General features: G+C 45.3%; 1 protein-coding gene across 5 annotated transcripts in view; it reads left to right on the forward strand.

The window, feature by feature from the left end:
• PLEKHG4 (pleckstrin homology and RhoGEF domain containing G4) overlaps window positions 1–23727 on the forward strand; it is a 100043-nt gene that overhangs the window by 40400 nt on the left and 35916 nt on the right. For all 5 annotated transcript variants that reach the window (XM_041126013.1, XM_041126015.1, XM_041126016.1 and 2 more), the window contains exons 5-10: window positions 1242–1365; window positions 2544–2637; window positions 7686–7772; window positions 9585–9701; window positions 12514–12612; window positions 13675–13823. In XM_041126013.1, the coding sequence (XP_040981947.1) occupies window positions 1242–1365; window positions 2544–2637; window positions 7686–7772; window positions 9585–9701; window positions 12514–12612; window positions 13675–13823 (670 nt within the window). The remainder of the gene's footprint in view (window positions 1–1241; window positions 1366–2543; window positions 2638–7685; window positions 7773–9584; window positions 9702–12513; window positions 12613–13674; window positions 13824–23727) is intronic.

Genomic DNA, 23727 nt, shown 5'->3' on the forward strand with positions numbered 1-23727 from the left:
ACGGTATCTTCTGTGGTAGCAATAAAGTTCAGAAGAGACAGAAAGACATAGCTTTCTCTAAGCCTCTCTTTTTGTTTTGTGCTTGGGACTTTTTCCCTCCTCTCTCTCATGCAATTTGTATGACAGGAAATGGCTCCCGTTCTTGTGAATTACTTTTCACACAATAGAGGTGTAGTCCCCACTGTTCTCCAAATCACTTACCTTCCTGGTGACGTGCATGAGCGCAGAGCGCTAGTCACTTGAGCAGGCTCACTCCACAGGCACTGCTTGCTTTTGAGTGGCAGAGGCAGCTCTGGATCTCTGAAGTGGTGTGTCCACCTGCTCTTTACCTCTCCTTTGCATCTGGAGAGGAGGCTGGATGTAATCCTAGAAATGGCACTGTTAATGTCCTCCTCTTCAGAGTTCTTGGTGCACATTGTAGCTAAAGCCAAAGCCAGACTATCATTTAGTTTTGGGAGCCCATAGAGTGCACTTGGTTCCTGTGAAAAGCTGTGTCTCTTGGCTTTTGGAAGGCAGGGGCAGAGAACTGTTGTCCTGGCTAACTGAAGCAGAGGGGTTTCTCCCTTTTCAACGTATCACAACTCAGCCGTGTTGCCCATACTGTGCCTTATCTATTTCCTAGGCACCGAACAACCTCTGAAACTAATGAAAGCCTGGCACTGACTCTGCCCTTGTCAGAGCTGTAGGCAGGCAAGAGGAGCCTCTGAGGAGGAGCTCTGGGCTCCTGCTCCAGGGCTTTGGTCCCAGGAGGAGATGTCTGGTTATGTGCTAGGCTCAGCCTGCAGCGTCTGTGCCTAGTCTCATTAGGTAGCGCATGTTGTTCTGCAAACCTGTCTGCGTTCTCTGGTCTGACAGCAATGTGAATATTGTAACATAAGTGGAGGTGAGATTATTTATCTTGAGTTTATGGGATTCTTGCTTTTCTCACAAGGTTGAGTTATCATTAGCCAACTTCAGCCATATTTTATGAAGAATGTGTGTTTGGGTAGAAGGGAGCAGTCCAAATTTAATACTACTATGAGAGAAAGACAAGCAAAGCTCAGCTACTTTGCTCTGGGGCAGCATTTGGGTACTTTGGAAGTGTGTTTATAGCCTACCACAGTCTGCAACATACACTATATTGAGTTCTATGGAGCATTTCCAGGAAGGCAGTGGGGTGGTAGTAGGGGAATATGAGGCATACACACGTGGAACCAGGCTCTGTTGACTTCCTTGTGTGACTTCCCCCTCTCTTTTTACAGGTACCAGAGATAAATCAGGACGTGCAGTAGCCATAATAACAACAAGGAACACAGCCTGGTTAAACCCACACTGCAATACCACTGAGCTTGTACGCCTTCTTCTGTACTTGCATAGCATCCCAAGGTTTGTTGACGCTCTTGGACTGACAGGGTGGACTCTGCTGCCATGTCTGCTTTGCCTTTCGGGGGGGGTGGAAGCTGAGGCAGCGAATGGAATGGGTTGACTTTATTGGCCTGGGAACCTGGTCCAGACAGTCCTGAAACTGTACAGATGGGGATCTCCTGCTAGGGTGGACTGGCTCGTATTCAGTAAGCACTTTGGCTATTCTGTATGTGCCTTGTGTACATGGCGTGATAGAATTAGGTACGTACTGAATGTTTTCTTGCATTGCCATGAATCCAAGCCATTCTCGCTATCCTTCATTAACTCAGAAAATGGGATTTGGGAGCTATGACGGGGCAGTCATGCAGCAGCTCCGTGATACAGCGTTGTGACATGATATTTTAGGGCCAGGCCTCCAAGCTGAGAGGGAGGGAGGATCTTCAAGGGTTGAGAAAATCTGCCTTGATGTCTGGCTGACAATTGGTTTTGGAGTCTGCGGGCTGGAGTTTGCGGCTGCTACTCTTCCTTTCACTATGACAGACTCTTCAACCCCCCCCAGCTCATCTCAGGCTCTATTGAGACTTTGTTTCACTTTTAGGTGATTAAACTAATAAGAGGTAAAGCTAACTTTCTGTTAATGTGGTTTTCATTTGGGGTTTTTTTTGTTGGGTTTTTTTTTTGTTGTTGTTTTTGTTTTTTTGTTTTTTAAGCCTTTAAACCATTGATAAAAGGAGCAGACCTAGCCTATGAGAAAGCTTCTGCTGCTCATGCTTTGTTTCTTGTGCTTCTCCCTTCATATCTGATTCTGGGCAAGATAGGCTTTGGGTCTGATCCAGAATGGCTGTTCTTGTGAAGCAGTGTGGCTAAGGCCAAGCTTGTCCCTGAACGCAATTAGGAAGGACTGGTTTTCCTGCGTGGATTACCCAGAGTGGGTATCAGCACCTTTGCTATCAGTGAGATGTATCCTAGGAATTGGAGAAATGGGGTTCTCAGGTGGAAATAGCAAAGGTAAAAACTGAGCAGTCCAGGTGGTTTCCATGTATATATTTTGGATAGGACAAGGTGGCCAGTTAGTTCCCTGTCCTTACAGAGTCATACCGTACTGGTTTTTTTCACCGTCATGACTACAGGTTCAGTTTCCATAGTCTTGTTGATTTTCACTGGTGACAAATGTGACCTCTTTTTCTCTGTCCTTGCAGACCAGAATGTCAGGCTTTGGGTCTAACTGTTCTTGTGGATGCTCGTCGCTGTTCACCAGTTCCTGCTCTCTTCAAGGCGTTCAGCATATTGCAGGTGAGCCTTGAGCTTGGGTAAAGGAACACTAGTTGGCTTGCTGTCTTGGTTGCATGTTACATCTCCATCTGCTGCTTATGTCTCCATCTGCCACCTGGCTTTCAGTTGACTTTGGGAGGTGGAGTTATACACCCAGCCCTGTTTTAGGAGGATGACCTGGACTTGCCAGACTGCAGACAAAGCAAAAAGCCTAAGCAAGTCTGAGTTAGGGGAGAACACCTCTCCCCACCCCTCCAAATTTGCTTCTGTCTCTGGTGAGCAGACTGTACCCAAGTCTAAACGCTGTCCTGAATTATTGTGCTTGGAGATGTTGTCCCCTGCCTGGAGAGGCTGTGTGAAATACGCCCACCACGGAGAAGGGAGGAAGACAGGCCTCTTCCTGCTGTGGAGGGAAGGGAAGGACACTGCTTGTCATGCCAGGTGGAAAAGCACGTGCAGCTGTTGATGTGGCTGTCGGTGAATGATTGGAATTGGACATGCTGTAACTCTATATTGCTTCAGGTCAAAGGCTTTCATATCAGTCACTTGGAAAGTAAGTGAGTTATGTTGCCCCTGCTCCCAGATAGAAGCTATCTGCTGCTGTTAGAAAGCCAAGGAGATGCTGGGTTGTAGCTATGACTAATCTTGTTGAAGCAGGTGTTCCTTTTAAATCAGAGCTTAGGTCTCTTCAGGCTCAAACTCTGCAAACTGGAACAGGGCAATGTTTTAATGAACCTGGTGTCTCTGCGGTTTATGTGCTTCAGTGCCACATCTGAGAGTTGAGGCTGAGTCAGAGGTCTGCCCTCCTGCTTCCTGGGCTGGGTGGAGCTGTGAGCTCTATCAGTGTGCTCATTCTCTCTGGTGAAGTAATCCGGTGCTCTGCTCAGTTCTGCAGAGGTAACGAGGAAGTTATCTTTTTATGCTGTGCCCACCTGGCAGTGGGCTTGCTAATGCTTTTGAGCGTTTCATTGCCCATGGTTGCATCGTTGTGTCTTAGTGGAATGATTTGGAAATCGGCAACACGTTGAGACACAATGTGCTTTTTGGGACCCCAGTCTCATCCAAGCATGGCAGGAATAAAGCCATTCTAACCATAAGTTTCCTACCCTCTGAAAAGAGGGGCTGGGGGAAAGTTTTTTTGCAGTGCCTCTCTAATATCCTGCTGTGGTGGCTGTTTGGCTCTGAGCACCTTGTTTGTCAGGGTGGTGCAACAGTTAGTTAACAGGGATTAATGTGCTGCAAGACAGATTGCTGGAGCTGAGTGTGTGCTCCAGGTACCAGTGACTGACAGAGGCTGATTACTCTGCGTGTGGTTTTTCAGTCCTTACCCTGACTCTTCTGCAGACTTCGTAAACGAGACCTGTTAGCTAGCTCATCATCTGGTTATGGCACAGGAATAATCCCCTGGTTCCTCTGAGCCTTTTGGAAATCCTTAGCATTTATCTCTGGGATCCCATGCCAGTACTCTCATCTGCTCTGAAACAAGGATAAATGCAGAAAACTGACTGCAACTACAGTGAGGCAAGCTAGGCTTTCTAGAGCACAGCAAAGTTTGCTGGCTGGTGGATACAGAAGCACAGACTGTATGTTGTGCCTCTAAGGTCACAAAGCAGATCATCTCCTTGGGGTCCTTTCTGAAATCCCTGACGCATCTCCCAGTGTCTCCTATCTGTGGCAGACTCTCTGTAGCTCATTTCTCTGCTGTTCTATTCTCCACTTTAACAGGATGTTATTTACATGGCTTTTGTGAAGCCTACTATAATAGTGTGGGTGGAATCTGTTAAATGTTGAGATCCAGTGTTGCTTGTTTGATTTTGAAGGGACGTTTTCCTCCTGAGCAGTGAGGAGCACTGCTTCACAGTGGGTAAGCACAGATGGGATGACCTAATGCAGAGTCCCTTCCTGCTGCAGTGCTTGGATCTATTAACCCTAGAGAACCTTCCTGGGGAGGGAAGACTTTGATACCACAAGTTTCTGGGTCAAGATCTGTCAGTCTGAGGAAATACTTACTGCACTCTTCCATCTTTCTGGAATAAATGCATGAACGGACTTTTTAAGTGCTATTAAACAACTTTTGGTGCTTGCAGGTAGCTTTCCCTACAGCACTGGGAGACGGTCAGTTGGTCTGTCTAGTCATCTAGTAAACTGGTAAAAGCTGCTCGTCCTCTCTGCTTTCAGGGTGGGGGGAATTGTGTTCTGCAAGGCTTTCTTCCCCCTTCCTTTTTAGAGTATGGGTGGCTGGGAAATCCTTCTGTCCCAGACAGCACTGGGAGCAGAGGGAGCAGGGACAGAATAAAGCACTGCAGCAGAGCTAACTCAGGAAGGAGCAAGGAGGAACTCTGGCAGCTTTGTATGGAGGTGAGGGGAAATGTACAGTGCGTATGTGCTGCAAGAATAGATCATGCTTGTTCCTGTGGGAAGCTGCATAATGATGCTTTGGAGCAAGGATTTTTGCGGAGGTAAATGCTGCTGTGATGTTTGGTTACAGGTTGTCACCAGTAAGCTCTGTGCTGTGGGGTCTGTTCAGAGGATCTTTGCTGCTCAGTAGTGCTGGGCTGATCCCTTGGCCAGTGAGCAGGCAGGGAATGGACAGTGGAATGCATGTGCTGGCCTTCAGTGAACAGGTATCTGGGATTTCCCTCTGCCTGAGTCTTTACGGAGCAAGAGTCTTTTGAATTTTGCGTATCAGTGCGCACGCTTGATCCTGTAATCTGCTGCATCTGTGTGTTGGATTGGGAAGGGAAGAGTCTGTTTATGAAGACAGAGATACAGTAGCAGTTCAAAGCAGAAAACTTCTGTGCAAACCTTTCTGTTCAAGGGGTATATTTACATGCCCTGTTAGTGCAGAAGTACAGAGGACCTTGGTCTGACATTAAAGACCAGGGACCTCCTACTACTCCATTAGAAGTGGTCACTTTGAGATTGAGCATGGTATCTGGGGACTGTCCCATCTGCACAGGCATTCCTGGCGGCCTGTGCTTCAAACTGTGCCAGTGATGTTAAGTCTGGTCATGGGCTTCCATTTGGGTCAGGAAGCCAGAAGACTGTTTGAAACTTCAGTCTGAGAAAGGTGGAAGAAAGTATCTAATTCTCTTTTTAAAGAATAATAGTAAAGGGATGGGTATTTACCCTGGTGCTTTCTGAGCTCCTGTTGATGCCCCTCTATTCTACGCTGTCCATGCTGTGCCTGTTTTGGGAGGTGAGAAGTCCACTTACATGTGTGGGACTCTGTTTCTTTGCTTCCAGATAGCTGGTTTTGTTAGCAAAGGCGGTAAGAGATTGCGCAGAAGGCTGCGGGAAAGCTTCCTCAAGTAGCCTCCTGCTGCTTCCAGCTCTGCCTGTCTCCCAAGGCACTCCTGTGAACTGTTATAGTCAATTTGGATTGCCCCATCAATGCTGGATGAGACTGACTTCAGCTGTTTAAATCTAAAAATATGGTGAAAAATACTTTATTTCTTTGGAAACATTACCTCTTCTTGGATTGGAAAACCCTGAACCTCTCCCCTGACAGCTTTATTTGTGAAAGGTTTTTCAGTTTCTATTTTCAGGAGTAACAAACAAGTGAGTGAGTGTTTTGGCTGTTGTTGTAACCTCGTGTTACACCATCACTAGCTTTTAACCCTCACTCAGATTGTACGTCTCATGACTGTTGGAGTAGAAGAGTCATTGTGAAAGAATAAATTTATTTAGTGCCATGATCTTTCTTGAAACTGTGGCTAGTCTTCACCTTTCAGTACTTTCTAGCAGACAAATTCAGAGCTGCTGATACAGCTGTAATACCTCCCCATCCTCTCTTCAGATGAGCTTCAGTATTTGGCTAATATAGCCTAATTAGGCAATAAATTCTTCTTGGCCTTTTGATCAGTGTTCAAGTAACAGTGAAATTGTGAATAATTTGCTTTGGAGAAAGGGATTTGAGAAGACTTAGAAACCTCTCATGGTTTTGGAAGGTGTTTCAGCTGGGATTTTTTCCTGCCTGTTCAAAAGGATCCTGTTTTTGGACTAGATGAGTGAAAGGTCTTTTCCTCTGCTCTGGAATCTCTGCTGCTGCTTTCACTTGCAGAATTGGGTCTTCTTGTGTTGGCATTGTTTCTTAATTGCTGTACTGGGCCCAGTGTCAGGTTAGGTGGCTCAGTCTCTGCTGGTCCACTTGGCTCTGACTCTGTTGCTTATGTCAGATATTTAACCCTAAACACTGCTGGAGCCATTTATTTAAACAGGTTTCTCTTGTTGTCATGGCCTGCTGTGTGGCAAGTTCCTTGCAGGTCGAGCAATACCAGAAAGGGTTTGTTGCTTGACAGTTTCTGAGATCTTTGCAAAGGCAAAGACCATCTAGGAGATAGCTAGATAGGATGGCTCTTACTTAACCATGTGGAACAACAGCTTAAATGACTGTTCTCCTTGCTATCCTGGTACAGGCGTCACTTACGTAGTGGGCCCTGACTCCATGGTCTGGATCTCTGCTACATTTCCCTCTTCCTGCTGTTGCCCTCTGTGCCTGTTTCTCACTTCCCTGTAGAGTGGTTCTATAATTGGAGAGCTGCTCCTGGATCACGGAGTTTGAACTACAGTTGCCAGACATCCCTTATATTTGGAATTTCGGTCGGTTTAACAGGAGCAACAGGATGCAAGCCCTTGATTGTGGGTTGGCAGTAAGTAAAGACAAGACAACTTTTTTGGCACTGTGGGGGGAAAAAAAACTTCTGTTCAGTTAGGAGAAGTGACCAGGACAGTTATGAAGAAAAAACTTGGACATTGAACATGGTTCTTTCTTTTTCCCCTGACACATTTCCTTGTGTAGAAGTCAGAGCATTTTTGGTATGGCCAAGACCTGACCTTTTTCATTGCTTCCTTAAATACTGCACGACTAGTTGATCTGAAGCAAACTACCTTAAGACATAGCCTTCATGCTCTGTAGAATGGCCTTCCCTACACCTGGTGCCTGCCTTCCAGGCTTCATAAATACCTTTGAAGGATAAGTTGCAATCTCATGTACAAACCCGGTATGGCGCATTCTCCTTAGCATCCCAGGCAGATTGGTAATGGATTTGTGCTGTGTTCTGTTGTAGGACATAGATCCTCATTGTATTCATGGAGTACTGCTTCTGGTTGAAAGAGATCCGACGTTTCGGATGGAGAAGCCACCAGCAGGGCAGGTAATGGAACCGTTCATCCAGAGGTTGCTGGGGAGCTCTTGATATCCTTTATTTAACTCTCTGAACAGCAAGTTCTCTGTCCGCTGATGTATGTTTATTCTCACATGAAATCTCTACTTGTTCTCTGTGTTTTATGGTTGTGGTCTCCTACGGGTGTGGTATTTATAGGGTTGTAAACTTTATGTGAGCTGAACAGATCTCTGTCATGCTCTGTTTATTGCCAAGGCCATCGGTGACATTTGCGCCATAATTATGTCAGTCTGCTGGGGCCCTCAAGACACCCAGGGTTTGTTGGGAACATGGATAGCTGTATGCAAGAGCCCTGCACAATTAACAGTAATAGAGATGCTTTTCACGTTCTGTTAAAAAGGGGGGAAATCCTTGGTCAGGAAGAGATCACATTAGGCTAAATCCTGAACTCCATCCTTTGAAGGTACTTGTTGCTTTCCTGGATTTTCCATATCTCATGTTTCCTCTCCTCATAGCTGCTGCTGTCAGTGGCTGAGAGAGCTTTGCGAGAGGGGGAAGAGGAGATGGTTATGTGTGTGAGGTTCCCTTTGTAGCTGAAATGTCTGGGAAGACTAACAGGACGTGCTAACGGACAAGGGAAAATCATCACAACATCACTGAACACCCCCACTAGAAGTAAATATGCCCTGGTATTCCATAGCTGTATAAGAAATGTAGACTCTCAGCCACTCTGTGGTGAGTGAATAGAGCATCAGACCGCATCTTAGTTATCTCCCTCTGCTCTAAGACTGTTACAAGCTACAAGAATGGACTGCACTTCTGTGCCTGCTGAAACCCTGTAGACTTCAGAGTAGGCCAGGACCTCCCTTTTGGCTCCTGTGGATGAAGACATTGTGAATAGCATCAGGTTTGCTGTGTGTGTGGTGTGCTGCCTCAAAAGGCTAAAGAATAACAAATGCTATTAGCCCATTTCCTCATTGCCCCCATGTGGAAGAATTTGAAGTCAGAAAGGGGGCTGCAGGCGTGTGCATGCAGGGAGAGCTACAGAAGACATTAAACACATTGAACAAATACAAAGTGTGTAGGAGGGAACAGAGCAAAGGCTAATAGAGACACAGGCATGCAGGAGGAATTGGAAGCATCATCACTATTTTGTAAGGAGGTGGAGACTTAACAATGTGTGTGTGGAGGGGTTAAATGTCTGCACCTGAGTTTCTGTGTCCGGGCTGGCTTCCATGTACCTGCAGGAGCACTTGTCTGTTTCTCTGGTGAGTATAAAAATGCTCTGAGGTCCTACAGACTCCCAGAAGGCAAGTTATCTGTGTCAAGATCCAGGAAACACTTGGAGCAAAGAGCTGCTGTGATGCGTGGAGAGTTGAAGGGAGGGCAGAGGCTGCTCTGTTAGACTTTTTCCAGGAAATGAGATGGGGAAGCTGGGAGCTGGATTTAACCTCTCAGACTCTCCAGACAAATGCAAATTGCAGCACTACATGGGAACATATGAGGGAGTTGCTCTGCTTATACTAGGAGGTACTGGCTCTGGAGAAGGCTGGCTGCTGCCAGACTTCCATCACAGATGTTCTGCTTGGTGAAACAGCGTGTTGTGGCCTGCATTCCCTCAGGGTTCGCCCACTAAGCTGTACAGCAAGCAGCTCTAAGATTGAATTGACTTTTTTTTCCCCCGTCATATTGTAGTGATATTGCAGATATATGCTGTGAGCCTTGTTTCTATGCAAGATAGATAAAGAAATAAAGGATGCTGTCTTTTGTTAACCTTCCCCTCCTCCTCCAATACTCGCACTCTAATGCAAATGTGCTTTTATTTCTTCTATTCCTGTGCAGTTTGAACTTCTCACCTCCATGAAATCCCTCCATAAGCACATAGACAGCTCACAGCTGCCTCTAGAACTGGATGGGACCTTCCCTTACTGTCACCGGGACTGGTTAAGCTTCCGCATGGTGAGTAGGATGTCTTGTATTCTTTGGTATCTGAGAGAAGAAATGGTATGGTAACAGAGTTGAAGCAAGAGGAGCCTGTCAACAGCTGAACCTACAAGCATTAAAAGACAGTGGTTCCTGTAATAGCTACGTATGCGAATGAATCTCTGTTATCAAAAGAATACTAATACTGTCTTCATAAAATGGATGCATATTATGGCCTATTGGCATGACTGCAGGAACTAAAATTTTAGTTTTTAACTCATCTGCATGAACTGCATTAATTCTTCTTTCCCTTCAAAATATGGTCGAATCTGAAACAGAATCCTGTTTTGTTGTGATACACAGTGGGGCAATTCTCTTTGGTTATACTCGGAGACTTAAGGGCGGACTAACCTCAGGAGAAGGTGTTAGTATCATGTTGCCATTGAACTAACAATGAAGAACTTGAGCAAAATAAAAATAGTTAGATCTTCTTGGTTTTGGAGCAGGTTCCCCAGACCAAGCTGTGAGTTCCTTAGTAAAAACTGCAGTCCTTGCAGGAGTGAGACTTGGAAGTTCCTGATAATCAGTTCAGATACTTCTAGGGACATCTTTTTCCTCCTTTAGATGTAATCGACTTATTTACCAAACTTGTCATCGAGAACTCTTAAGAAAGCATCTAAACTAAAAATACAGAGAAGGTTCAGCCCAGGGGAGCATCATATTCCTCTTTGAGAGCTGGCTACGTGAGGCAAGGAAACTAAAGCCTCCCCATGCAGATTCCATTCAGTGAGTCTTAGGACCAAGGTAACAGTGGGAGGCAGTACCAGCAATACGTTCCTTCTTTCTGTTGTTTGGCTGTTTTGAGTATGCCTCGGTACCATGATCCTGTCTGACCTTTACGCTTTGCTCCAGAAGAGTCATGGATCAAGAGCTCTACGGTGAACCCTACCCAGGTGCGGATTAGAGCCACCCCAAGGTGCAGGGAGGCTGACCACTCTGTGGAAATGTTTGAGCTGACCCAGGTTAAGCCTCAGAGATAGAAGGCCTGAAAGTGCAGTACCCAGACACAGTTCTTAAAGAAGGTAGCCCTGGCAAAGGGTGCTGCAGGCACCAGTGCAGCACATGCTGATGATCTGTGGCAGGACTGCAGGTGTTGCTGGCCATGCAGCAGGGTATGTGCAGACTGCCACAAGTCTGCAAAGGCAGCATCTGTGGCACCAATGCCCAGCTCTTTGTACACTCATGTTGTGGAGGGGGCGTAAGTCCTGTGGATCATGTGCTTGTTGAATCTTTAAAAGCTGTATTGAGAGATATTTGGCACACCGAGACTAGACAGGATTAAATCTCCGTAAATTTGCACACAAATCAGCTGTCTTCACTTTGAGTTTGACTTGCTCACCCTAGTGGATGACAGAACCATCACTTCTGCTTCCAAAAGATTCAGTGGTCTTTTGGCTCTGACCTCACTGCCCAGAGTGCTGTGTGGCCCACTGCAGCATTTGAAGCAGGTTAAGATATCATTGATAACACCACTGTGTTGGTGGTGGCAAACTTCAGCGGTTAGGCTTAGCATGTGCCAAATGTTAATTTATCTTTTCCAAATTATTTTAGAAGCTATTTTTTAAATTTGCATCCAAAAGTACTAGTATGAACCCGTGCTGATGCAGTAGAGCTACAGAAACCTAATCTTGGTGCCTAGGATTGAATTTGAGACTTTGAGGTTTATTTGGCAATGAGGAAGCAGAGAAGCTTTGCAAGAGGCTATGCATTAGTTTTCTGGACAGAGTTGAGAAAAGCTTGAGAGCTGAGGTGCTCGCTCTGTGCAGAAGGATCATTCTTGAAGGAAGGAGCACGGTATCAGACTACTTCTTGTTTGTGTCTTGCATCTTAACATGCAAAATGTTACCAAAAGGAGTTAGTGTAGGAATCAATCTGTATGGGTTGCCTATTTATATGATGTACTGTATGTGATAATGACCCATATGCTCTACCCCTTTAGATCTGCAGCTATGTGGCAAACAGAGTTTATTTCCTGTCTCGGTGATCTCACCTGCATCCTGCCTGCTAATCTGTTACTGCTGGGGCTGTTCCAGCATTCCAGGGAGGAGGGAATTCAATTCAGTAAAGATTCAAACAGCTGCTTTTTTGTTTTGTTTTGAGTGTGGTTGTTTTGGAATAGCTGTTTCTCCCTTCTCTGATTTCAGTGGCTAGAGGGTGGCATCTGACAGTATTTAGGCTTTATATCACTGACTTTTCTAAAATGTACTGTCTTGTGAACCCCTGTGAAATGTTTGGGGGTTTTTGGGGGTTTGGGTTCCCCCCGCCCAATCCCCTCTGGCCGAACAGAAGAGGGTTTTCAGATTTGTCAGTAGTTTAAGGTGCTTAATTGTGGAAGTTTTCCTGTTTCCTAATCTTTAATTTACACTACTTTTAATATGAAGAAAAATGATTTAAAGTAGAGAAATTCCAAGTACTCGTTCTATGTTTTGTTCCTCCAAAATTCATGCATAATGATTCATCTTAGTGGGAAGTTACAAGAAATGCTAATAGTAGAAGATTGTGGGACATAAGTGGACTGGTTTTCTTTTCTGTAAAGCATGACCCATACAAGCCATGAGTATGCAAGTTTATAAGGTCTGCATAGAGGCCTTGGTATAGCATGATGCATCTGAAGCCTCTGATGGGCCTCTCTTTGCTGATAGAGCCTCACCAAATGGTTTAATTGAACCCTTGGGTTAATGTGTTTGATCCTCTCTTGATTTCTGTACTTTTAACCTGCAAGCTGAAAAGGCAGCTTTCCTGTCAGCTGTGAGACCATAATCTCTGCCTTGGTCCTTTCTTCTTGTAGAAGCTGGAACATTTGTTACAAGGATGCCAAGGTGCTTGTGCCTTCCTCCAGGGAGCTATTCATAAAGTGGAACATGGAAAATTACCAGAAAGAGCTGAGGTAAGCATGTACCTCACCTGGTATCAGAGGTGGTCCTGAGACAGAAGAGAGCAGGAGGCTGGATGGCTGCAGAAAAGCCCTAGCTTTGAATTTATAAACTGTAGTAGCAGGGTATTCTGAGTGCTGTGTGTCACTGAGGAGCTGTCAGGACAGTGGGAGTAGTAGAAGCTAATCCAAATTAAGTGATAAAGGCTCTACTGGGTGTAGAAGCTGGTTCTCTGATCCCTCAGTGTCACCCAGGAGATCTCTTCAGCTGTGCTTGTTGCTGATGGGTGCTTGCTCCAGCATTGGAGTGCATTCTTAGCAGCTCCACAGCTCTGTAGCTGGTACTAGCTTTGACATCTCTAGTACTGAGTAGCTGCCTCAGGCTGTGCCACACCAAGTTGGCTTGAATGGCCTGGAATAAAGTTAGGTGACAACGTAACAGTGTTCACCACGCCAAATCTGTGCTGTGGTTCCAGCTTTGCTGCCTCCAGAACAGAAGCAGACAAGAAGAGGAGGGTACAGAGACTGAGCCTGTGTTGTTGCAATCATTATGTTCCCCCACTCTTGAGAAGCTGCTATACCCCTGATGTGGTAGGAAATTGCTGTCAGCTCTGCACTAAGGGTCCTGACAGTAAAGCAAAGGAAGATATTGTAGTGGCCTCTCTGGGCCTTCCTGCATACATGTGTATATCTGCAAACCCTTCATGTGCATCTTGTCCCACAGCTTGGAGCTATGCAGGTCCAGGCTCTAAGAACAGCAGGAGCTAGCTGTGAGTGGAAAATGAGGCTGGAAAGCTTATTTCTATGCCCAGCAAATGGAGTATGGACAATGATAGGAATTGGTTTTCAATTTTAGCCTGGTGGGGAAGGTACAGAGAGCATAAGGAGCACTGTTTATCACTTTGGACTTGACAGGCTTGAGAGAAACAGCTGTGGCAACCATCCTCCCTCTTTCCTAGGGTGGGCCAAGGTGAGATGTGGTTTGTGTGTGTTTTGGGCTGGGCGCTGGTTTTTGCCTGTTCCCTTGTTGCCTGTAGGTTGCACTAACTGCTCATCTCACTTTTGCAATCCTTCCAGGAGGCAGCTGTGCTGCTGAGGAATTATAGGCAGTTGATGAAGAATGTTCTTGAAGACGCACGGCTAGTCAGGCTGCAGCTGGAGGGTGGAGCACTCCTGGCCAGACTGAGGAAGGAGGAGTCTTGTGTCACCCTCACCCATGACTACAGGTGAGCCCCAAGAGTGGGAGAAGAGGGGATGAAGATGAGCAAAAAGCAGGCACTGGGAGTCTCTGTGAGGCGACCCATCATTGGTGCAGGCTAGAGAGCAGCTTCGTGTAGTGAGGACTTCTGTTGAAAACAGCAAAGGTGAGAAGGGTAATGAATTTTACTCTTATCCTGACTGCTTCTTCCCAGTTCAAGAACTTGTCTGGGAGGATTCACTTAGAAGGGTAAAATTCCTTTTCCAAGCCAAATCAGACTCATCTTCTGTAGTGGGGAGAGGGCTGGATATTTTGTGCACCTCTAAAACACAAGCATTAATTGATCATGCCAGTGATGAATGGCATTACGGCTGTGTGATTTACCAAGGCACTCCTTATGCAAGGGGATTTCCAAGGGCCTTAACTGCAAGGAATGCTTTCTGGCTGAAGCAAGCTCTGATCTCCTCGCACATTGGTACAGTTTGCACAAATAAATATTCACTGCCCATTTGCAGAATTGGTATGAGAAGCAGGGACAGAGAGGCAAGCTGTTTGAAACCCCCAGGGCATTGCACAACTCCTGTTTGTACTGTTAAAGCACCTGAAGCCTATCAGCGTGTGAAGGTCTCTGTGCTATGTGTTGTGCAAACAGCAAAGTAGAAAGACAGCCCTTGCACCCTGGAGCTTCCAGCCCCAGTGTGAGATAAATGCTGGCATGTGGGTGCAGACAGGGGCGTAGCGGATGGCAGTGGCGTGTAATGGCTCCGTGCATCTGCAGCCTTGCTCTGGTTAAACTCTCTGTTGCCATCGCGAGCTGGGAGGTTTTAAGGGAGGGAATGGAGAGAAGATAACAAAATAACTTGAAGGGTATGTCACCCCAACACTGGGAAAAGACCAACGTTTCTCTTTGAAAATTCAGCAAGTGGATGACAGCGCAAGTTGCTACCCATCATGGGGAGACGGGGGTTGGCATTTTGGTGCTGAGTGAGAGGGGAGTGTGAGGACAGGCTGTGTAACTGTTTTTTTTTTTTCCCTGCTCGCTGTGATTCCTGTCAGCAGCTCTGGCAGGCCATGCAGACACAATTTTCTTGCTGGACTGGTGAAGTACCCTTGATGCAATTTTGGGTAGAATTAGTACACTAAAGCCTTTTCATTCTGACACGATGTGAGAAACACAGATAATGTGGGTTGTTGTGGTATGTTTTTTTAATTTTATTTTAAGCAACACACAGCAACTTTAGAGTCTTAGGAGAATGGGGAGAATGTGCATGCTTTTTATGTTTTGTTTTGGTTTTAAGCTAAGCCTGTGTTCTTGTGCAGGGAAATGATCAACTTTGAAACCTGATCTGACAGAGCCCCTAAGGATAATTTACTGCTTTGATTACTTTAGCAAGGGCAGGGGCAGGGGATACACACATAATTCTTTGATTGCACAGCATTTGGGCACATGCTGAGGCTGTGTAGCATGTTCTCTGTTTAATTCAGGTTATATTCATTGCCTGCCAGTATGAATGGAAAGTGTATGCTACAGGTCAAATATGTGGCCCTCTCCAGCCTGAGGAGTGTAAATGAATAAATATAATGGAAGAAAGTTAGTCCTCTTCTAGCCTGTGGAGTAGTTGCAGAAACTAAAATCCATGCAGTATTTTAATTGAGGAAATGCTTGCCTTGAGGCAGAGGACTAAAGAAGTCCACTCTTTCTTGTTCCAGGATCCTTTTAAACAGGGGGAAAAGCTCTATCACTTGACCAGAGAGCTCTGTATAAGGCACTGTTGGTTTTAGATCCTCCATGGCTCTGCACTTGCTCCCTCTCTCCAAACTGGTGTGCAGATATTAAAGGTTCTGAGCTCTGCTAACCCTGTAAAAGGCTCCTATGGTTATGATTTCCAAAGGCTTCTTTAACAGATAGGATCAAAGCAGGGTAGGGACAAAATATTGTAGTTGGCCTACTAAGCTAGTGTGGAGTGGCTATTGATGTGTGTGGGTCTAATATTAGATTTTTGACTGGTGACACGTGAAAATGGCACAGGACTGGTTGTGTCTGTGCACTCAGCAGGTTCTGTTGTACTGCTTTTCTGAACTTTGAATTGTAAAATCTTGATCAATGCTTAACAGTCTTTAATTCCACACCCACTCCCCCAATACTTGAAATCGATTTGTTTACAAAAGCGAGTCAAGTGGCTTTACCCTTCTGAGTCACCTTTTGGCTCTTGTGTTAGTCACGTCCCGTTGTTTTAGTTTTTTCTTCTCTTTTGTGGTGCAAAAGCCTGATCAAGCAGACAGTCCCAACTGCAAAGACTTCTTTGTCAGAAGTTGAGCTAGCTGTGAACAGGTAACTGTCAAAATGTGCAAGAATTGCACATAGAGGCAAAAATTATAAGAGCATGAGTTTTCTGGACTCTTAGCTCCAGTTAGTTAAAATATGCCAACCTGAAGTGCAGAGCTAAAGGTAAAAAATGTGATTTTTCTTAAGACACACAAAGAGGACAAGCCCAACTGCACCATCACGTTAGGATTAAACAAGCAAGAGATTGACTTGCTTCTTTGCAGAGGACATGTTTTGCCAACTCTCATGGCTTACTTTCTTGCTAGTTTGTGGCTTCACGTGGCAAAAAGAATACCAGGGGGTGGTAAGAATAGAGATGGACAAACCTGTCTGAAAACGCTTGACTGCAGGTTAGAGATAGTATGCTAAAACAGGCAAGGAAGCAGGCTTGTGCTCTGTGCAATCAGATGTTATCTGCCAAATACCTTTCTGGAGCACGTAGCAAACAAGATTTGCTTTAGTCTTTCTTTAGTAATGAAGCTCTTCCCTTGCGGTTGGTTTTGGCATGTTTCCCTGCTCTGCCCTCCTGGGGAGCCGAGATGCCCTTTGAGTGTTTCATGACACAGAGCAGTGGGCTTTGCGAGGGTTTGCTAAGCCAGTGATACAGCTCCTTTCCTGCAGGAATTGAACTCATCCATCAGAGATGTGGTCATGCAGGAGAGATGCATAGTGGTACATCCGTTTGTTTCTGACAGATGCTTTAAGAGCCTCCAGGAATCCTTCCTGGATGGTGCCATCCTGAGAGATGCTGTAGCACCACAGCAGTGGCTTTGACCGGTAACTCTACTTGCTCTCTGTTCCCAATGTGAGCTGACCAAAAGTCTCCATACTCCTTTCTCCACCAAGTACTGCTGTAAAAGATAGCCTTGCCCACCCAGCCACTTACCCACAAAGGGAAGGACTTCTCCAAGCAGTCTTTCTGAATCTCAGCCTTTTCCTGGCTTAGAAAGGAGGAGCTCTGTTACCAGAATACGCATCCTGCAGGCAGACCATCACAAGGGGTTGGCCAAGGGGATGAGGTGTGCTTAGCTGGTCCCACACCGCTCTCCCACCTCCAGGAAGACCAGGCTGAATTTGGCCTAGAGTTGGCGTGGGTGTGGTACTGATGAGCCAGTATCTTTGTGGCACCTCTTTAAGTGCTGTAATGATAGCTTCAGCACAGGCTGGCCACCCAGAGGTGCAGGTGGACTGCAGAAGGCGACATTGTCACTTATTCATTGTTGGTGGAGCTGGCTGGCTTTAAAACCAGCACATCTGCTCAGTGCTTCTCCAGGTCTGTTAGCTGAAAGCGTCCAGGTTATGCTGTCCCAGTCTTTCTGGGGATTGAAATGCAGAGCTGTTAGCCGAGCTAAAGTTCCTGTTGGTAAGTGTGGACATCCATCACTTTAATGCTATTAATACTTGCTTCTGCACTTTTGGACAGGAAATTTTTAATAAACACATTCTTTTTAATAAGGTACATAGAGTTGGCTAGCAGGCTTCTAGATATCTAGTGGCTTCTGGATATCTAGCGTATTGATCAACCAACCTGTGGCTTGCAGGCAACTCACTAAGCCAGCTGTGGAAGCTGGACTAATGCATTGCTTATTTTGTGGTGGATTTTGAAGACTTCTCTAGGCTTATGATGGAAGTGTCAGAGAAGCTGCCAGAAGCCAGGCAGCAGCACTGGGAGCTCTTACTGAAGTGAGGCAGTTGCCATAGGTCTGGGCAGCAAGACAGGGAGACTTTTAACCTGGTCTTTAGCCAGACATTTTCCACTGTTCTCATTATTGCTGCTCTTCCAGCATAGCCAGCATAGCTGGGAACACTTGCCTAGACAAGGTGTCCAGTGATGCCTTTCGTCCTCTAGATATGCTATGAGTCAGAAGTGGAGTAAGGAAGATATAAACATTTTATGTTAATATAAAAATGCCTTTATACTAGTCAGACCAGAATACACCTGGCACACGCCTGGCTTTACCAGCAAACTGGCGTTCTCAGTGTGGCACGGGAGTGGGATTGCATCACGCTCTGCATGTTGGTGGGCAAGATAGCCACAAGACTAGATGTGAGAGCTGAAAGAAAGAGAAAAACCTCAGATGGTGAAGGAATGACCAGGTTGGGTGCTGGGCTCTGTGTAACATGGAACCAGAAGAAGCATAATCTCTTCCCCCAAGCTCCTCATATGAAAAGAATTTGTGCTTGCAAGCTGTGAATAAGCAGCTTATAAATAGATGGAGGACTGAATTATCCTTTTGTTTGCAGAAGGCAGTATAGTTAGTGTCTGTACTTTGAGGGTGGAGTGGCTAGAGCCAAGAGCTGGTTTTGTGAGCTGGGTATTTTTAGCGTGGCTTGGTGATCTGGTTGGAAGCCCTGGGTGGGGACCCGAGCTGAGTGGAGGTAATGGGCAGTGTGGAGCAGACTTCCTGAGCAGCAGCTGCCAGGTTCCTGATGCTGGACCTGGCTCAATTACAGCAACAAAGAGGGTGATCTTACGGCTAACAGCCTCTACAGTTCTTGTGCCTGGCTTCCACACACAGTATTGAGGCACTAGGTCTGCTTGAAGCTGTGGCCAGTTAATGATGCAGTGGGTTATAGCTGTGTGGTGTTGTAGGAGCTCATGTTTGTGGGTCTTTAGCAAGACTCCTGTTAGTAGCAACTCCTGGGATGCTCCAAGGCAGGCACATGCCACTCTGCAAAGTGGCGTACGAGCTCCTTTCGGCGGAAGTAAACCTGGATAATGTACAGGCTCTCAGGGGTTCCAGGAGGGCCTGCCAAGGGACTGCACAAGAACTGTCTGGAGCTCTGTCTGTCTGGGTTAGAGGCAGAGAGACTAAGCTGATCATCCAAAATGTGGGACAAGTTGGGGGCAAGGGTAGAGGGGAGACAGGTGTGTGGTGTGTAAGTCCCAGTCTGGGGAGACTGGGATGGCTGGTATTCTTGGTTTGGAAGGTAGAAAGTGTGCACCTGCAAGCTGACAGCTGCTGCCATATGCTGGTGATCATGGCCAGGCAACCTACACTGGGAAATCCTTCCTGGAGGTATTATTGTCTTCTACCATCCCCTTTCTGCTTTAGAGATGAGTTTGTTTCTGTCTGTGCTGTGGCCAGTTTGATGGTCGCTACTCTGTGTTTGTACCTGCTTCAAAAGAAGGCAGTGCTTGCATCCCTCTCATTAATGCCATTTTCCTGGTTTGCTTAACTAGTGCTTGCTCATCTTCCTGCCTCTGTGGGAGCTTTGGGAACCTCTCATGCTACCGCTTGCCATAGCGCCCATTCCTGACATGGTCTGCGAGAGGCACCTTTCATTGGTAGGTGTCTTTTGCATGTTTCTCCTGTGGACCTAATCCTAAAACCTTCAACTCTTGGTTAGGACAAGCTCTCAGTATACCTTAAAGTGAGATGAAAATACATGCTTAAATCCTGGCCTCAAAGATTGGCAGCTTTCTGCCATGAGATGCCTCTGTGCTGTTGCTGGCGACACGGAAGATGCTGACAAACGCTAAAACTTTGGCCTGTAGCGGTGCATGGGTGGCAGTGCTCTTCCATGGTCTTACTTGTTTGTGTCAGGTGGAGGGAGGAGCGCATGGCGACATTTCTATCCAAACATGTATGGTGCTGCTTGGTATTCATTTCATTTTCGTTACAGTCTAACCTGTTCCTTCTGTTTGCGTGGTGGTTTTAGGCTGGTAAAAAGCACTTACGCTCGCATTAAACAAACCTCATTGCTCTGCACATAAAGGAGAGTGGAGCCATTGTTGTTCTGAGTGTATGAAGTGCTGTGTGGAGCCAGTTGTGGCATTTGCAGAGAGGTAAAAGATTTCAGAGTTCTGTCTAGGTAAGTTTTTGTTGTTCTTTTAGGCTTTTCATGAGATGATCCCCCTCAGCTCCCTTTCTGCTGTTTATTTTCTGCTTATGTCCTAAATCTTCCTGGATTCAGTGGGAATTTACCCAGAGGACTCTGGGTTTGCTTGTTCTTGTTTGCAATGTTTGTCGTGCCAACAGGGCATTAGGTAATTAATGACACACTGTGTGTTTTATCTGTTTAAAAATATTACGGAAAAAGTTGCAAAAAGTTTCCAGTATTGGATGTTAGCTGAACTGCCTGAAGTTCCTGGCTTACCCCAGACCATCCCACAAGCACTGTTTTTTATATGGCTGAGTTGGGGTAGGTGTTTCTGCGGTAGTTAATAGCACAGTCACTGCTATTGTATGTATCATAACACTGTGACTGTGCAAAAGGAGTATGTATCAGGGAAATAGGTGTGTGACTTTAAACAACAGCAGGTATATATTTGAGCAGGGCATCTTGAAACTCTGGTGGTCCTAACTCCAGGAACACAGCTGTTAGACTAGTGCAGTTGACCTAGATAACAAATACAGACGTAAATAGGTTAATGTGCATGGGACAAGATTTGGAGGCAGGAGCTTTTTATGACTGGGAGAAAACCACAGCTTGATGCTTGGTGTTCCCAGAATGGTGTTTCCACATCCTATCTCAGGCTCCACTGTGGGGTGAGCTTTCCCCATAAGTAGGCTACTTCTTGGTCTGGGATTTCATATAATGTTTTTTTTCCAGTCTGTTTTATGGATCTTACTGGGATTTAAAATCAACCAGAGACTGAACACAAGTTTTATTGTAACTGAATGCAAGCCAGGCTGGGGAAAGAATCAAAGGTTGCAGCTTGGGACTGCTCTTGGGCACTTGTTTAACTGTATGCATCAATCCCTTGGCTTTTAAAAGGACTTCAGAGTACATTTCTGTTTAAAAATATGTTTAAATGAACTGTGCTTAGAATAGAATTCTCTCAGCAATTATGGTCTGTGGTGTGTTGTATTAATTGGATGGGTTGTTCCCAGTGCATGTGCTTGTCAGGTAACCCAGTGAGGAGGGATTCAGTCAGGTTTGTGGTCTCGGCTAGATCCACTGTTCCCATCGTGAATGCCAGGAATTCCACAGGCAACCCCAAACTTGGTGTTTTACCTCTGTGCCTTTCTAAGGACACTTCAGGGTTCTAAAAACTGTACCCAGTTCCTCAAATACTTTTATTAGGTAATTAAAACCACCATGACTGTTTGTGTGCTGCAGAGAATAATTACAGTTTACTTAGCAATATCTGTGTTAGCTTCACCATGGCCAGTGTGAATTTTAACCTCAGCTGCATGTGCAGTTTTCAGCTTGAAGAGCAGGAGTGTGCATTTGAGGGTGACCTCCTTTTATGGAATCATTAGAAATATGGCAGTCATGTAGGTTGCTACCAAAATGCATTAATGATCGAGAATGGCTCTAATGCATTTCTCTTCCTGCAAAACAGCCCTCAGGCACACAGGACTTTCCCTGCAAAGCTGGAAGGATTTCTTCCTGAAGCATTGCTCAGGATGTGTAAATGATTTGTAGCCAAGGCATCAGCACAAATGATCTGGGTGATGTCCTTGGACCAAGTCATCCTTTAAATCTCCTAGTTGCCAGATCCTATTCCTTTTCTGCCAAAACCTGTAGAGACATCCACAAGGGAAGTTCAGCACCAGGAGTGGAAGACTAGATGAGATTTAATGTTGCAACGTCTGACTGTGTTTCTTCTAAATTACAGAATGATCAGGGATATCTGATTTTTCCAGGGCAAGTTAGCCGCAATATACTTGCCTAAAAAACATCAAATACGCTAATGAAAGGCAGTGTGTGTCATGTTCCTTCCATCCACAAATTTTTGCCATTTTTAAAATTGACCCAGGTTAGTCAGAGGATGAGCTCTGGTTTTAGCCTTCACTTTAGCTGTTCCTCTTGCTGTTAGCTAGAGCAGTTTTTCAAGGGGCAGACAGTAAGTTGCAGAATAGTAATGGTTCTGCTGCTTCCCTCCCTGCGCTCTTCTGTTTGCATCTCGCTGGCATCAGCAGGCATGGCTTATGCAGCACCTGCTTTTGCAAGCCTGCTGGATGCCTCTTCTGTGGCCATTTATTTTCGAAAACAAATCAGGTATTTTGCTTTGAAATCTAAAGTGTAACTCTCCAAGGCTAGCTTTTTTTGAAGGATGGATTCAGACAGAAATGGTCTTTCTAAATTATAGGTTTAAAATTACCCCACCATTATACAACTGCTTGGCGCTTCTCTGGAAAACTGAAGACGTTTGGAACCTTTTCCACTGAAAGGATAATTGCCCAATGAAAATAGGATTTGGGGAAACATAAACTGACATCAAGCTACTCCTTTTTGCTATAAATTATATTGACTCTGCACTATTGCAAAATTACTTTGGATGATTTGACCATGGAAGAATGTAGTGAAAGACTCTTATTACCACACTCACGTGTGCAGGGAAATTGCAATGCATCCAAACAAATCTAAGCTTAGATGAGACTTTCCACTGACTTCAAACAACTCTCTGCTTTTCTTCCTCAGAGTTGCACAGGCCTCTATTAAAATATCTTTAAGGACCTTAACAACCAGGTGTTTCCCTTTGTGTGGCAGGATGGAAGTCACTTTTTCTTCTTCAACCAAATTTACAATATTTGCTTTGTTTACTCCAGGCTGTCTTGAAAGCAATGAAGGACAGGAATGAAAACCTTCTGAGTCTGACTCTGAAAAATAAGTAGGTGTTTATGCAAGGTATAATTTTCCCATGAAACTACCTGTTGCAGGATATCATTGAGTTTACTAGTATACTAGAAATTATTTAGGAAGAAGTTTTTAAGATACGAATCGGCAAGTGGGTGGGCGTGTGTAGATAGGTAAACATGTACGGAGACTTGGGATAACACACATAATGCCCAATGTATACTTTCTGTGAGCATTGGAAGTGCCCAAGTGAATCGAAAAAACAAACTTTCCCATGGACTGAGAGTGATTTCTTTGTTTGGCTCAGTTTGCCTACCTACTTTATACTTAAGGATGGAAAGGGTTATATTTTCCTCTGTGTAAATAAGTAAAAGATAGATGTTAGTCAGAGAGCCTGTCGGGCTGGTAAAAGTGAACTGTCAGGAGCTGACAACATATGAATGGAGTTACCTTGGAGATGCAACGAAGACCAACAACTAGATGTTGAGGTTTTAATGAATGCCTGCCAAGCAAGGCAGAACGTGTGAAAACAGCATGGCTGGACCTTGAAACAAAGGACTGAGGTACTGAGGTGCTGGGATGCTGGAGGAACTTGGTGGAGGAGGAGGAGGAGGAGGAGGAGGGGTGGTGTAAGGCCACACCTGAAGTCCCTCTGGGACTCTGAGCCCAGAGGAGCCATTGGGAAACTTTTTTTTTTTTTTTTTTTTTTCCCTGGGTGGCTTGTGTGCAGTCACTCAGCAAACCATTGGCAGGACCAGGAGAAGGGGCAGCCTTAGGGTGTCAGGTTGTGCCCTGATAAGTGTATCAATAGCTTGCTACAAGCATTCACAGAAAACAAAATTACTTAAATGACAAGAGTAAGGGATTTTAGATAATGATATATACCCTAAACAACCCAACTTACAGATAAAAACAAGAGCTAATTTCCAGCCCTCTTACCTGAAATGAATTCTCTGTCCAGTCCCTGCTTATAGTATAAACTCCCAAATGCATCCTAGACTGACTCTAGCTAAGTGTCCTGGTTTCAGCTGGGATAGAGTTAATTGTCTTCTTAGTAGCTGGTAGGGTGCTATGT

Source organism: Aquila chrysaetos, chromosome 9, assembly GCF_900496995.4.
Source record: "Aquila chrysaetos chrysaetos chromosome 9, bAquChr1.4, whole genome shotgun sequence".
Lineage (NCBI taxonomy): Eukaryota > Metazoa > Chordata > Aves > Accipitriformes > Accipitridae > Aquila > Aquila chrysaetos.